General features: G+C 41.6%; 1 protein-coding gene across 2 annotated transcripts in view; it reads left to right on the plus strand.

The window, feature by feature from the left end:
- SRGAP1 (SLIT-ROBO Rho GTPase activating protein 1) overlaps positions 1–15,237 on the plus strand; it is a 140,609-nt gene extending 125,372 nt beyond the window's left edge. Inside the window, exons 18-22 of one of the 2 annotated variants that reach the window (XM_032688723.1) lie at positions 965–1,044; positions 9,040–9,220; positions 9,781–9,915; positions 10,041–10,386; positions 12,149–15,237. In XM_032688723.1, the coding sequence (XP_032544614.1) occupies positions 965–1,044; positions 9,040–9,220; positions 9,781–9,915; positions 10,041–10,386; positions 12,149–12,526 (1,120 nt within the window). In that variant the 3' untranslated portion in view covers positions 12,527–15,237. The remainder of the gene's footprint in view (positions 1–964; positions 1,045–9,039; positions 9,221–9,780; positions 9,916–10,040; positions 10,387–12,148) is intronic. The other variant, XM_032688724.1, reaches the window with a different exon arrangement.
- The last annotated feature ends 908 nt before the right edge of the window (positions 15,238–16,145 follow it).

Raw genomic sequence — 16,145 nt, forward strand, 5'->3', positions numbered from 1 at the left:
ATTTAGGTTCACATAATGAAGTGTTAACTATAAAAAAGTGAAGCAAAGTCAATTATGATGAGGTTCCCTACAACACGTGTTCAGCCAGACACAACCAGAATTCCAGGTGTACTGTGCAGAGCACACAGGCAGATAGGAAATTTGTTACTCTGGCTGTGAACCACCTTAACAAATTTCAGCTTAGGATGACTGCTCCTTTTCTCTATCATGGTTTAACTGGGCCAGTAGCTAAATACCACATAGCCACTCGCTCACTCCCCCCACAGTGGGATGGGGGAGAGAACTGGGGGGGAAAAAGTAAAATTCATGAATTAAAATTAAGACAGTTTAATAGGACAGAAAAGAAAGGGCAAATAGCAATAATAATTAGAATATACAAAGCAAGTGATGCACAATGCAGTTGCTCACCATCCATTAACTGATGTCTAGCCAGTCCCGGAGCAGCAGCCCCTGACCAGCTTTGCCTCAAGTTTATATACTGAGCATGACACCACATGGTCTGGAATATCCTTTTGGTCATCTGGGGTCAGCTGTCCTGGCTGTGTCTCCTCACAGCTTCTTGTGCCCTCCAGTCCACTCACTGATGGGGTGGAGCGAGAAACTGAAAAGTCCTTGACTTAGTGTAAGTGCTGCTCAGCAACAACTGAAACATCGGTGTGTTGCCAACCTTATTCTTATCCTAAATGCAAAACCAGCTACTAGGCAGAAAATTAACTATATCCTAGCCAAAACCAGGACACTCCTTTGACAGCACACACACACACTTTTTATAAATAAAGGATTCAAATGTTCTGAGGACTTGTTAATACCTGAAAATCTTGTTTCAAGGAAGGGTATGTAGGCTTCTTCCGTAATGTTGCACGTAACTTTGTAACATTATAAGAGTAATTTTAAATAATCTCATGGGGGTGACATATTTTTGATGTATGTTTCACTCTCTGCTCAACTTTTTGTTTCCCTTCAGTGACAGCCCATACAGCGAACATGGTACATTGGAGGAAGTGGACCAGGATGCCAGTACAGAGCCCCACACCAGTGAAGACGGTACGTCTGTTACGTTACTGTGCTTTTGATGGGAGTAAGTTTTACAGGTGTTCCATGCAGGAGACCTTCTTCCTTTCCTAATTGTGTCTCATTTGAAAGAAGGAAATTTCAGTCCTGGTGTTCAGTAGTAAATCTTTAATCTTTGTTTGTGTGCTTTTGCACTCTTGATTCATCTGTGTTTGACCAGCTGTTTCCTTGTTCTCTCTCAATTTGCCCAGTCACAGGAAGGGCAAGAGAGAAACTATTTCAGTCAGCACATATTATTTTCTGACATAGTGTTACATTTTTAGTGACTCTTTTGTCTGCAAGAACTAAACTCCTCAAAAGCTTGCCTTTAAATATTTCAGCTAAGGGATATTTGCCATTGAGGCTCTATTTGTATATGAATTTAAAAGCTGCTCTGTCTAAAGGATTTATAACGACCAAAAAACATGTGTGTACCCCCCATGGTGAAACTTCGGAACAGTAGTAATTTTCTGTAAATATCAGTCACATATACTCTGACAGTTCTGGTACAATCGATATCCATGGAAAAACTGATGCATCTCTATTATATTAATTCTTTTTAGCCACATGTCATGAAGGTGTGTTTGACTGTGACAGTTGAACCATCCTTCAGATGTCCCTCACAGTAACTTCTGCCTAGTGTCAAACAAATTGAACAGGTAGAAAGAAATATCAAAACTGTTAAATAACTACCATTTTTGTGAGAATTAGTAGCCCGTTAGAGGTGAAGGATTCAGAATAACACTCCCTGTAGAGACGAGCAGCATATTGCAGTGTGAGCTCACTGCATATTAGGCCAGCATACATACATATTAGGCCAGCAGGCAACCCAGACAGAGCAACTAGCACACATGCAGTTAGCAGCAGCAGAAACAAAAGCTTTTTGTCCATTTCAGAGGATGTGTGGAAGGAGGAAGAGGAAAAGACAGAGGGGACAAAAGGGGAGGAAAAGAGTTATAGCAGAGAAGGATTTTTTTTTTCTTTTTTTTAAAGAATGTCATAAGGGATACTGTTTAGGAGCTGGACAGTTGCCATAGGGAAGGGGAACCGGAAGATGTATCTATAGGAAACCTGGCTACAGTGGTCCCATTGCACACAGAACAATGTAAGCAATAGTTCCACTCTAGATGTACCCATCTGCTTTGTCACGTACACAGGCTGTCAGTGACAGATTGTCTGTCTCTTCCACTTTGCCGAGGTGAGGAGGGGCAGGCAGAGTCTGTCAGTGCAGCTGTTTGGAGAGGAGGGAGAGTTGTATAGGCAGGCATTACAGAAGGGCAAAAAACTGAGGATAGCAGAGAAATCAATCTTCTGCCTGGGGTGTATAGCCATGCTGTGCCCACAGTCAGAAATACCAACAGCTCTACAAGACAGCCTGTGCATGGGTTCCTCTTGACCAGCTCTGCAGGACTAAACCCACCGTCTTTGTACATCTCTGCTAAATAGTGTGGACAAACTCATAATTGCACTTTATTTTTCTGAGACAGTATAGCTTTACTTTAGAAGAGCTCCTTCTTCCACTGGAGGTATTAAGCAAGAGTGGAAGATGAGGAAGTCTGTCTGTCTGTCATTTAGAGCACAAGTGAAGTAGTGAAATGCAGGTGACACAACAGTTCAATATGTTGGGGCCAACTTCAGGGTCCCGTAACCAAACTGAGAGATGAAGGTACAAGCAGGCATGGAGACAAGTGCAGCTTTTCAGCAGCAATCAAAAGCAGTTACTTCAGAGCCATGCCTAGGAAGGATGAAAACATCAGCAGGATACAGAGGAGCAGGACCATGACAACACGTGGTGCATCACCTGTACCTCGATCATCATGGGCTCTGCCCCACCACTGTGTTGTTATAATACCAGTTTTACATTCCCGTCATAGCGTTACTTGTGTTACGACTGTGCCACTGGTGGAGACAAACCCTGAAGAGAATAGCTGATAACAGGACAGAGTTCTGTTAAAATATTTACCTGCTCAAGACATGGGTTTTTGTTCACCGAATCAGCCAGCAGTTTAATTCTTGTTGCCTCATCACACCTTTTTAATTAATTCAGTGCTGAAAGGAAGCAGACATTTGTGTTTACAGAGAAATAATTGTTAGCAAAAATATATTTGTAAGCTTGGGAAATACTGCTGCAAAGATAAAGATTGGCAAGCCTGTATTGTATACAAAACAGTGTTGATCTTCGATTCCCAGCCTGCAAGCTCCATGGATATGGCTTTCCATTGTAATAGCACATTTTTAATGTAGGTTACAAACTTTAAATTAAATGCACTCACCGTATCTTTGCACATGCATTCATATGTTTGTGCTTTGGACAATTCCTTTTAAAACTATTTTTTACTCCAGATATGAGAGTAGCCGAGAATTTTTCAGTTTACATATTGAACTTCGTCAAAGTCACTGATTGAAATGTGGTGGATAAAAAAAAAGCTTTTGCTGAGAGGTCTGGAGTATTTTGCGAGTTTAATGTGATTGATTCATCGATTATGTACTGGATGCATCACTACCAGCTGTATGTGGAGACAGAGAAAGGGAAGTGTGGCATTGCTGCTGTGTCGATCAGACACGTGCTACTTACACGTTTCCCTCTGTTAGGACATGGAAGAAGCAGATTCTATAAACGTGAAGGGTTTTTTTTCAGTGTTGAAAATCTGATTAGTTTTATGCTAAAATGATAGGTATAAATGTATACATATGGAAGACCAAGCAACTAACCCCACAGGAATTACAGGGTTATTGAAATATAATCCAGGGGCTATGGTGAAAAGCAAAAGGATTTATTTTATTTACTGTTTTTCTAAAGTTAAACTACAAGTGACTCTTTCTGTGCCTATTAGAATAAACCCATCTTTAGAGGCTGTGGCAGTAGTGCTAGAAATGTTTAATTATAATTTAGAAAACAACCAGACTTTATGAAAATTGAAAATTAAATTATGTGTGCAGAGGTAAAATACGGTAGATTGGGGGAAAGAGAGCTGGAACTTATAACTGAGCATATAAATACTTCATAACTGCTTTATATTAAACATATAAATTGCCTTTTTTTTTTTTCCTAAGGTTACTGATGTTCATATATTTCAGCTGATCACTGGAAAGGGAAGAGGGAAGGAAAAGGAGATGCATTTTACTGTAGTATTTTCAGTCTTCTTTTAAATGTGCAGAAAGTATCCCATAAGGAAAACACATAAGTTTTTTCTTTCTCCTAAATCTGGAAATGAAATTTCATTTGTGAAGTTCAGTACATTTGTACTTAAGCTGAGAAACAAAAAAAAAATCTATCTGTAATTTTGCTGCAGACGAACCTTTACCCGGAAGTGTCTCTGCAGTAAAGATTCAAAGGACATTGTTTTGCTGAACCAGTTTTTAGCATATTTCCTTTACCTTCAAATTGCTGGAAATTTTTTATTCTTATTGGAGTCACATGGAAAAGGCTGACTAGATTTGTTTTCAAAGGAAGTAAGCATTTCCTGAGGAAGTTAAACAGATGGAGTTCTCCTAGGAAAACATACATGCAACTAATATCATACTCTTCACAGATATGTCATAAATGTAAAGTAAAAATTTAGATGGTAGTTCTGCTGAAAACAAAAATTACAGGGACATGTCAGACTGTAAGTCGTTTTTGTGTCCCCAACGCATAGTCATTTTCTTGCTTTTCAGTAGTGCATGCTGTGATCAACACTTTGCCAAATTCTACTTTGTCAACACCTTGCAATGTTTCTTTGATGTTGCTGTTGCCAGTGAGAGAGAACTGCTGTTCTGAGGACAGGACTCTGAAGTTGCAAAGCCACTCTATTCTCTGATGGGATGCAGGAGAGGATAAAGACATTGGGGGATAGAATTTTCCCAGGATGTTCAAGGACATACTTTTTTCCTGACAGAAAGGATACACCTGGGAAAACTGAGGAAACACAGAGCAGAGCAACAGCAACCCCCCCAAAATAAGTGCAGGAGATGGTCTCCCTTCCTTTCTCTATCTCCTTGTGCCTTGAGGTGTAGAGGCAGCCAAGTGCCACTTTAGTGCTGTCACTTCTGTTGGGAGGTTAGTCCTACATCTGGCACTCCAATCCCAAAATTAAAATTAACATGTCATCAAATACTTGCTGTTGCTGGTGAATGCCCTCAGGTATGGACAGAGCAGTGCAATTACACTTTCCTCTCAGCTCTCAATTTTACTATTAGATATTCAGTATCACACAGAATTTGAGTTACAGATCCCAATTTTAGCTTTCATCGCCTTAGCTTTTTGGAAATTCTTGTCTGTCATTCAGTAACCATGTTATTAAGTGGCTTAACTTTCCAAAATGCATTTATTTCTCAGAGTAACTGTCATGGTACTTTGATTTCCACTATTAAGGCTTGACTTGTAGCAAGGTGAATTACTGTTTAAGTACAGTCTCAATACTGTTTGCTATAGGAAATTTTATCTCTGTTTCTTCTGCCTAAAAGCAACATGCAAGCAAAGAAAATGCCCCTTTCAACATAGTAAAAACTGTCTGAATTTATTTTTTGTCCTGTTAAAAAATCTGTGTGAAGTCTCCTGGGCACTCCTTCCTGAGGAGGAGGGATTTGTTACCCAGGCAGTCTGATCTACACATCTCAAAAGTCACAAAAGTCACCCAAAAGTATCCATTTTGGGTACATTACCAGTTCATAAAGCTGGTTCTAGTGGGACAACTTCCTTTCGACCTCTGAAAAAGTATTTGAGTCTTTCAGGCAGTGGAAGCATACAATTCCCATTGTACACGATACTTAGATTAGCATAATTCCACTGAGGGAGATAGAACTTAATTTGTAAATAAAAAGATTTGTATACTCAAATATGTACATACATGGGATAGTGTATGGTCTGTTGAAGTCAGCAGAGAAATGGGAAATTCCATAGCTAATCTGTGTAGGGGTTTATCAATCAATCCAGTACTCAAGACCATTACCACCTAACTTCGGAGAATGTCAAAGGAAAATATGTGCAGGAAATTTGGGATCTTAGGGCTTATTGTAAAGGTTTTTTGTTTGGCAGAATTTTTTTTTTCATTTTAAAGTACTACCCGTTAGTGAGCGACTGGCTCTCTGAAACCTGGGAAGATTTGTTTCTGAATTCTCGACTCCCTTTACCATAACCCATAGCTTAGCTGCAGCCTGAGAACGATTCATACAAATGTCTGCTCCTTTTCAATCTTACCTGATTCCAGTAATACCTTGTTATAACAAATTCCATAAACAATACGCATGATATGTGTAAAAACTGTGTTCTTTGGTCATTGTTAAATTATTGCTGTTTGATTTCATATTGCCCTCTTAAAGATAAGGCAAGATAAAGGCATGTTTGGTTTTATTTCTTTTCATTTGGCAATAATGTCTTCCTGTGCCTATAGTCACTTTGTCTGTTCAGGTAGACTGTCAACAGAATATCTAGAAATGACAACAAGGTAGCGTATTAGAATATCATACCACCATTAAAGATTTCTCAGTTTTCCAGAATGTTTCTTTCTACGTCAATACATTTTCTTTGCTTAAAATCATAAACCCAAGAAACCTGTCAGCCCCCACCCACCCACCAAGGAATGCCTGTCAGCAAGCCATTGTGATGACCCATTGGTAGGAGCCATGATGTTCCTTATAAATTCTCATCAGGCTGAAAAGATACACCAGACACATGTCAGAGAACTGTTTTATTGTACAGTCTCCATAACTTTGGCAACCAGTCCAATATTTAGTCTCAAAAGGTATTGGCTAAGACATTCTTAAATTTCTTACAATAGACTTCCACGAGAGTGGAGGTGAACAAACCTTTAATTTTGCACTGTACACTACAGTACGTTCTCAGCTCCCATAACACACAAGCAAAGGTGCTGACTCACAAGCCACAGCAAACCAATATTCAAGGGTGTTGGCTTATAAGCCACAAACACCTCCACAAGCTGCCCACTCCCACAACAAACTTCAAAATGGAGTATGGGGTAGGATATGATAGGCATGCTTTGCCCAGGCAAAGCAAGGGAAGAAGACAAAGAGTATCACCAGTCTTCAAATCCCACACTGGTGCTGCTACATGGATGGTCCGGAGCTGAGGTACCAAGAAAAGAAAACAAAAGAGAAAGCGACAGAGAAAAGAGAGACAAAAAAAGAGAGTGAGGGGGCCCAATCTGCTCCCTTTTGTAGTTCACCTGGTGCAACCTGCTAGATAAATTAGACTTCTGTGCATTTTGTTCGGATGTGCACAGCCTGCCCTTCTCCAGGAGATGAATTGGATGGGGGGTACTGAGCATGAGTCTTGGGGTGGAGCAGGGAGTTGGCTCAGCACAGCGCTGCCCTTCCTGCGATCACACCTTTCCTGTAGCAATACTCAGAACATTTGAGACAAAACATGCTTAAGTCTGGTCTTCCATGGGTATCCAGTAGGGATGCATTTTGAGGAATTAATACTGTTAGTGCTAGGTTCTTATTTGTATTTATGTAATTGAAGTAATTTCTGCCACTATACGTTACTTTTGTGTTTCTAACAGTGAATTCCCCATGTCACTCTGTTCCATCTCTGGAAAGTTTCTGAGTTGGTAACTTCTGAACACTCTGCAGTTTGTCACTGACAGGAGCTCTTAACGTGACTGCAGAAGCAGCAAACCACAAGATAGCCTTCCGCAGGCTCGACAAGTTATTAAAAAAATGAGCTGCAAACTATAACCTCAATAAGGTGCTATCATTATGTTTTCGTGCTGCAGCATGAAGTTAATTTTAAAAAGACATTCCTGTGCAAAATGTTGTCCTAAAGGGACAGTGACTTTCATTACCAGCCTGGTTCTTTGGGGAATTACAACCTCAGTGATTTTAATTTGCACCGGACAGAAAGTTGCTATGCTAGTCATTAGCCCAGATGTTAATTTCCATCTAAATATTGCTCTAATTACGTAAAGAAATTAGTCATTTAGGGGACTCTTGATTTGTTGGAATCATCAAAGTGTGTGATTTTTAGAACTGTATTTTGCAGGTTCTTTATGTTTGAGACTGTGATGACAAATTTTAATCTGTTTGAGCTCAGGTGCTTTCGGTTTTGTGTAGAAGAAACTAAAGGCTGTTTCCTTGATGCCCACACACAGCTCTCAAGATACCTACAGGGGCCCTGTGCTGACACCAGTGGGTTTCCATCCCAGGCATAGGTTACGAGGTGGAGTCCATTACCAGTCTGAGGGTGAATTTACCACCATACTGACAGAAGATTAGCCAGGACTGCTGTAGCCAATGGTTGGCTTCAGAAAACACCAGCCTCCCCTGCAGAAACCAGGGCGGCTCAGGATTTTGGAGCAGGCAGAGCTGCTTTAAGCAACTTGAGGCCACACAGGGTCTGCCCCTGTGGAGGGGTCATCCTTAGGTAGTCTGGAGCCGTCTGTCTCACTCAAAAAGGGCTTTAAGGAAGCAGATTAAAGCACTAGGCTTCGGCATTGGGTAAAACATCAGCTTTTCCCTAAGTCTGCTCATTTGTCACGTAAAAGAAGTCCCATAACCCAGTTATGCAGAGTATACCTACTCATGCAGAGGGTAATTTTGTCTTCCTTTGCCACTGCAGATATTAAAGGCACTCCCACTTACTTTTCCATTATCACACTGGTTCCTCGGACCTTTGATTATTCATTTTATTTTCAGAGGTCTTCATTGGCTGGCCTCCATCCCGCTCCCCAGCAGTGCAGGAGCCCTTACAACAAGAGGCAGAGAGGTCCCTCTCCCAGCAACAGTTGTTGTAACATTTGAGTATGCGGTTATGTTTTCTGCAGCTTGTGAAGCAAGCCAGATGTTTCTCACTTGGGACACAGGTTGATTATGTTTCTTTGTAAGGGGCACATTGTAACTGCTGCCTGAAGTCTGCCTTAGTTCAGCTGATCTCTGTCAGTTCTGCTCAGAATGAGCACTGAGAAAATGCAAAAAATGGGGTTTATGAAAACAAAATGAGCAGATAAAGCAGTGAAATCTGGTATCTGTTCTTCTTCCCTCCCCACACAGAGTGCGAGCCCATAGAAGCTATTGCCAAGTTTGACTACATGGGAAGATCTGCGCGAGAACTCTCTTTCAAGAAAGGAGCTTCCCTTCTGCTCTATCACCGAGCGTCTGAAGACTGGTGGGAAGGAAGGCACAATGGAATTGATGGTCTTGTCCCTCACCAGTACATAGTGGTGCAGGATATGTAAGTAATGTCTGGTGTGACTAGGTTCTTGGTGGGATGTAAAACGTGAAGCATTTCGCAGTGTTTTCCAAGTGGGTCAGTGGCGTGAAGGCTCAGATAGATTAAACATTTGCCTTCTAGGCAAGATACCTCTGTCTTTATTGCCCTGAATTGACAGCTCAATCAGAAACTACTACTAGGCTAAACTACTTTTATGGATATGTTCCCAGTATGAGACAGATGCTGCTGCACCTATTCTATTTCGAGTATCTCTTTGTAGCAATTGCTGACTTTTAACTTCAAAATAGCAAAAGATGGAGAAATGCAACCCTGAACTCTTGTTTTACAATATTAAGCATGTGTTTTGCCAAGGATGACAAAGTTCTTCTTTACAGAAAGGTTGCACTCAAAGTGTAAAGAGCTCAGTAAACAGGATTATAAGCAATTTTGGGAGACATACAAGGGCTTAGTGCATTATAACATGCCTGCCTTTCCGAAGGGAATTAAAAGCTGGGAGTACCAAGGTGCTCTGTCACACTTCGGTCACTGACTTCTCACCTCATCATGTGTGTTCTCTTCAGGGATGATACTTTCTCAGATACACTGAGCCAAAAAGCAGACAGTGAGGCCAGCAGTGGACCCATAACTGAGGATAAGTCATCATCAAAGGACATGAACTCTCCTACTGACCGTCACTCTGATGTTTATTTAGGAAGGTAAGCTTCAGCATAACATGTTTCACTAGTATTGCTCACGTCTCAGGTAACACAGTAATTGCTCCTCCACATGTTTATGGTGGATCGCTACAAGTTGTCCTATAACCACTTCTTCATTGGTGCAGGCAAAGAAAGAGATCAGAACCTCCACCTCCTCTAAGACGCCCTGGCAGGAGCAGTGACAGCCACTGCCCAGTACACCCACCTCACCCTCTCTCCAACTCAGCCATGGAGCTGGGTTCCCCCAACCTGGCAGCTCACTGCAGTTCCAGAGCCCTCCTTCAAAATCGCAACCTCAATGCCGACAGCCCTGAAAGGCGACGCAGGCCTGGACACGGCAGTCTCACTAACATCAGCAGGCACGATTCTCTGAAGAAGATCGATAGCCCTCCAATTAGAAGGTCTACGTCATCTGGTCAGTACACAGGTTTCAATGACCATAAACCACTGGACCCAGAGTCAATAGCTCAGGTTTGTGTCTTTTTTCTTTGTGTCACTGTTTGATTTTCTGAGGAGCAAATGTCACTGAGTAGCACAGAGCATATGCACTGGTAGGAAGGTGTGTGCAGGGGAATATCTTACTTAGCTTTCAAAACAGAGTGTGTGTGAAAGAAGCATTAAGCAATCCTGAATAGAAGAAGCACAAGGGGGAGTAAAGATTGCAGAAGCAATAAAAAGAAATTGTTTCCCATTATACTGTAATGAAATTACCTCTGCCACACAGAATACTAAGACAGTATATGATTACAACACTGTGTAGATCGCTGTGCGCTGTTGAAGGTTGGCCTGTTCTGTCTTGCATGTAATTAGTGTTCAATTCTTTCTCAGTATTGTGGTAAGCAGAAAAGTGCTCTGACTGGCTAGTAGTGACCATTGCCATTCAAAGCCCTGACTGACTGTCCAGCTTCCTGTGGATTTTACATGGTTTTCATATAGTTCATGTATAGTTCATACTGTATGTTATTTTGGTGCCTGTAGTAGAACATAATATGCAAGATGTTGCACCTGCGTAAATCGTGGGCCATCTTATCCCTGTGTGAACACTCACCAGTCTTATTCCTGGCAGTGGAGAGGTGAGAAGGATAGGATAGGGAGCACCCCAATCATCAGATTGGTCTGTTGTACTGAGCTAGTGACAGCTCTTGAGCAAATAGATACCTCTGTCTTCAGAACTCACATTTTGTCTAGGCAGGATAAGATGATTACTAGGGGCACCGTGAGGGTGCAGTATGATTGCAAACACATTTTACAAATAACACTGATACTCATGTTTTAAAATTTAATGTACTGGTAATTCTTGCTTTCAAACTCTGCTTCCAGCAAGGAATAGAAAGAACTGTCATGCTTAGTCAGAAAGCTGAACCATGTATTAGGGTTAGAAACTGTAAATGTTGCTATCATTTTATTTTATTATAAGTTATTTATTTACTTTCCTGGAACTACATACAGTGGTGTTTGGCTTACACTATCTATTTTTTTATGCCTAGACTACTGATTATTTAGCAGTGAGAGAACCCAAACTTTGATTGAAGTGTGTGAAAGTTACCGTGAGCAGACAGGGAACACCAGATATTTTAACCTTAGTTGTATCTCAGTACCACCAAAAAGCAGTAAACCAGTGTCTTGGTGCATTCTTTTAGCATTCATGCCAGAAATCCTGATGAAAAAAATAGTTTTTCTTAGGCATGCGTACTGAACAATATCTTGAAGTTTTTTCTGTTTAAAATTTAACTCAGTGAAACTAAAGGAGACAAGAGCTGATAGGCACACAAGCTTTATTTTCTTAGAAAACCAGGTTTTATAATCCATGTGAGAGAATACAGATCCTGTACACCTGAAGCATTAGATGAGAGGAGCAGTTAGCTAAGAGTTAGCAAATGGACTAGAATCTTTACAGTTGTCAGTACCCACCTGTCTTCACCACTAAAACAGTGCTAAGCAAATATTCATTGCCCTGACAGTCACTTAATAAAATGGCTTGCAGATTTTTTTTTCTTGATTCTCTCATGTAAACAGGTGAAATATTTATAATGTCCGGCTAAAGCTGCCATCTTGTCAATTGTAGTGTCTTTTAAAGAAGTCTGGTGGAAATTGGTTTTAGCACTATAATAATTATTAGAGGATGATTGGCAAATTAATTCATGCATTTTCCGCCCCCTCCCCTTGCTCCTCTGGTGCTATGCATTCAGTAGCAATTGGAATGATGTGCCACTCTCTCTGTGCTCTGACCCAGGACATCGAGGAGACGATGAACACAGCACTGAACGAGCTCCGTGAGCTGGAGAGGCAGAGCTCAGCAAAACACGCCCCTGATGTCGTGTTGGACACCTTGGAACAAATGAAAAACACTCCCATCCCTGCCACCTCCACGGAGTCGCTCAGCCCTCTCCACAGCATTGTTTTAAGGAGCTCCGAGCCTCAGATCCGCCGTAGCACTAGTTCTTCCAGTGACACCATGAGTACTTTCAAACCCATGGTGGCCCCTAGAATGGGAGTGCAGCTGAAACCTCCTGCTCTTAGGCCAAAACCTATTGTTCTTCCAAAAACAAATCCTAGCATAGGACCTTCCCCTCCTTCCCAGGGTCCAGCTGACAAATCTTGCACAATGTAGACAGCTCAGCCACCCATGGTGCCCAGCTGTGTTATGCTAGTGAAAGGGATGGATTAACAATAGAAGTCAGGGCTCCATAACTTCATTTGTTCATGTTTGTAACTGGAGAGGCTTTGTTTTTCAGTGTTTTTGAATGTACTGTATGAAAGTAGCTACATTAACATGGGCATTTGTATTTTGTATGGTTTCAATTAAAAGAAAAACTGGACAACTGTGCATAGTTTTAAAAAACAAACATAGACTTACTTGAAAACTTGATGCTGCACCATTTGTAATAAAACCAACACAGATCACAAACGGCTTGCCATGTCGTACCGTACTTCACAGTCTTACTGTAGCTGTATAATAACAGATCCTGCACAAAACTAAGGGGTGGGGGAGGTTCAGGGGAGGTGGGCCTCTCATTTCTGGGTCACCAAATCTCAAGCAGGTTAGTAAGAACTGAAATCTAGCACGTGAGGATTAAGTGTCTGTATGGAATGTCTAAGTCATCTCAGGCCACATTTCTTAAATTTAAGACACACCAAAAAAAAAAATCACCAAACCCTCACAACTCGTAATTGGCACCGAGTTTTAGCTTTCTTGTTGGCAGTCTCACTAGAGGCAAGCACTGGATGGAGCTGGAGTTCACATGGCTCTCACCGATACAAAGCAGCATTCCAGGACACAGCTGAAGCACATCTCCAGGATATGTCTAGAAAATAACTTTTGCTGCCCTCTGTAATAGTATACCTTTTCCCATGAAGCTAGACCTTCATTCCCTGATACCACATTTTTCATGAAAGCTAAATTCATTTGAAGTTCATAGTTAAGCAAGCCAGGCTCTGGGGAGTGCACGAACCTGTTGGTCCATTAGGCAGGCTGATAGGCGATTAAAAGGATCAACTACACAGTAATTCAGGAAACTATCCCATTGACTTTATTGCTCAATGTCCAATTAAAGACACGATTTGAGTTGTAATAGTCAGAGTTTCGAGCTGACCCAGCTGCACTGACTGCCTTGCACGGTGCAAACGCTCAGTTGTGCTGATGGCAGCAAGGCAGGAACCCTGAAGAGGGACTACATCCTGCCAGTAGTGCAGGGGTCACTCACAGGACAGCTGAGTTTATACTGCCTAGATTCAAGCTGACTAAAGTTTTCCATAACCTCTTTCCCCTCCTCTTCCCCTCTTTCTTAAATGACAGAAATCAATACCTTTCTTATGTCTGTGTGAGTGACAACTGTCAACTTTGCTTAGCGCTCTGTTAAACTTTGTTAGGCGTGAACTAAACATACAGCTCTTTTGCACATTGCAACAGTAAGCCATAATATTATTTCTGTGAATATATTTTCCAATATCCAATCCATAAAATAAGTTTCAGTGAAGAAAATGGGGAAAAAAATCACATGTGGTCCTACAGGAGTACAACTGAATGTAATTAAGATCTGTCTTTCCACATATTCTGTACGATCTCACTGTTGGAAAGCTTGAAGTTGTACCACTCACTGTACATAAACAATTGAGTTTGGGGGGAGAAGAGTAGTGACAAACTTTGATAGACATAATTGCTGAGGTGACAGGAGTAATTTCCTGTTGGTATATAGGAGGAGCTTATTCCTGCTCTGATTTACACCCTCTAGACAGATGATGCAATACAAAGCCCCAGGTGTGAAAAGTACCCCATGAACCTCTGAGTCTCAAACTGCTGCTGCTATTTGCAAACCCTTTTCAACCCAGCCACAGACTTCACACATATCTAGGTTAAAGGCTAAGTCTTAAGCCACCAGAGCGGGCTGTGCAGCATCAGTCAGTGAACCTCCGTCCTTCTCGACTGTACTGCCTAGTCCTAACACCAGGGCCAGAACCTAAGCCAGACCAGCTGCAGACCACTCTAGTCTGTAGGGTCTGCTCACTTGGTTGGGACCAGAGATATTTTCAAGTATTTTCCCAGTTTACTAGGCTCAGTGGAACAAAACTGGAATTTCAGCTTTCATTTACATGCAGTTTTAGTCTAGCATTTTTAAATTAACCCACCTGGCACAATTGAGATGGATACCTGTATCTTTAAATTGCATAGGGAATTTTGTATGTTTAAATAACTATACTGGACTCCATAATGCTTATATTAGAAATTGTTTAGCAAAAGAAAATATTAGAAACAGTGCATTTAGTGAATGCATCCACTTAGTGCATTCACACAGTTAAATGTGTAGTTCGATGGTTATTATAGATACTTTAAAGTATAGTAAGTGGATATGTAACAGGAAAGACTGCTACAACTACAGGCGTACTAAAGGGTAACTCCTGCACACCTAATCCAGTCAGTATTGTCCTTTACTGTCAAGTTTGATGAATTGCAGTACTGGTAGCTTCCTGCTTGTTGACTGTTACCTACTTGTGTCAATGTACATCTGTAGTATGTACATGTGAAAGTGCCTTTAAATTTTAGAGGAGCTTTAGCTTTGCTCTTGTACTGTTGCATTTCCATTGCATCCTTTCCTGTTTGTGTATGGCTGCATTCCCATTGCATTCCTTCCACTCTTGAAGAACAAATAAAAACATGAAAAAATCACAGTTCTCAAAGAGAAATGTACTGTTAATCTGTTGTGACAATGCACTTTTATGTATAGTACTGTACATTTTTGGCATGTACCATTACAAGCTTCAGTATACATTCAAGTTTGTTCCTCATAGTGTATCTTTATAATAAAGAAAATAGTTCTGTCTGTGTAGTTTTGCTGCCATGTCTTCCAACATGGATTGCCTGTCTACCTTTACCTCCCACACAAGGGGACAAAAGCAACCCCCAGCTACCCCACACTGCATCAAGTCCCATCACCCTCTTGGCTGAAGAAGTGTTTGTTCCCAGACAGGCTTCTACCTAATTTGCTTTAAGTTGCTCCTACACCATTGCTTTAAGCTCACTCAAGTCCCTCTGTACCTGAAGAACCCACACAAGGAGCCACCAACATCACAGTTCTGCCTGAGCACCCATCAAGAGCAGCCAATCCCACTCCCACTGGCTGCAGGAACACCCTGCCACCCACTTAGCCAGCACCCTGCCACTCCCTCTCCTGCTCCCTGCAGGAAAAATGGAGCGCAAAAGCCAATCCAGCTTACATATTTTAAAAACAGAATGAAAATAATAAAAAAGTCTACCTGGGGACATTTCTTATGGCAGCAGCAGAGGTGCCACAGTGGAGTCAGAGGGGAGTGCTGCAGGTCAAGGTTATCTTCAGTGACCTTATGTCCAAGAAATGGTTGCAATATACACACACCCTCCCAGCTGGCTCCAGGAACCAGGAGGTCTATGAGTGTCAGGCTGATGGATGTATAAGAGATGTTCAGCCATATATGGATCAGATGCTGGGAAGGACTATTCCTGGGCTTGGCCTACAGCTGCCCAGAGTAGCTCACCATGCTCCCCAACTTGCATGTGTTTAGGGGGAGAAGAGCTATTCGGAAATGCATTTCCAACCCTTGCTTAAAAAAAAAAAAGTCATCTCTGGTTGTTGTTGAGGGCCACCATCTGCCTGAAGGAGAAGGAGACGGATGCCCCTTCCCTAGAAGTGTTCAAGACCAGGTTGGATGGAGCTTTGAGCAATCTGATCTAGTGGAAGGTGTCCCTGCCCATGGCA

Source organism: Chiroxiphia lanceolata, chromosome 5 (assembly GCF_009829145.1).
Source record: "Chiroxiphia lanceolata isolate bChiLan1 chromosome 5, bChiLan1.pri, whole genome shotgun sequence".
Lineage (NCBI taxonomy): Eukaryota > Metazoa > Chordata > Aves > Passeriformes > Pipridae > Chiroxiphia > Chiroxiphia lanceolata.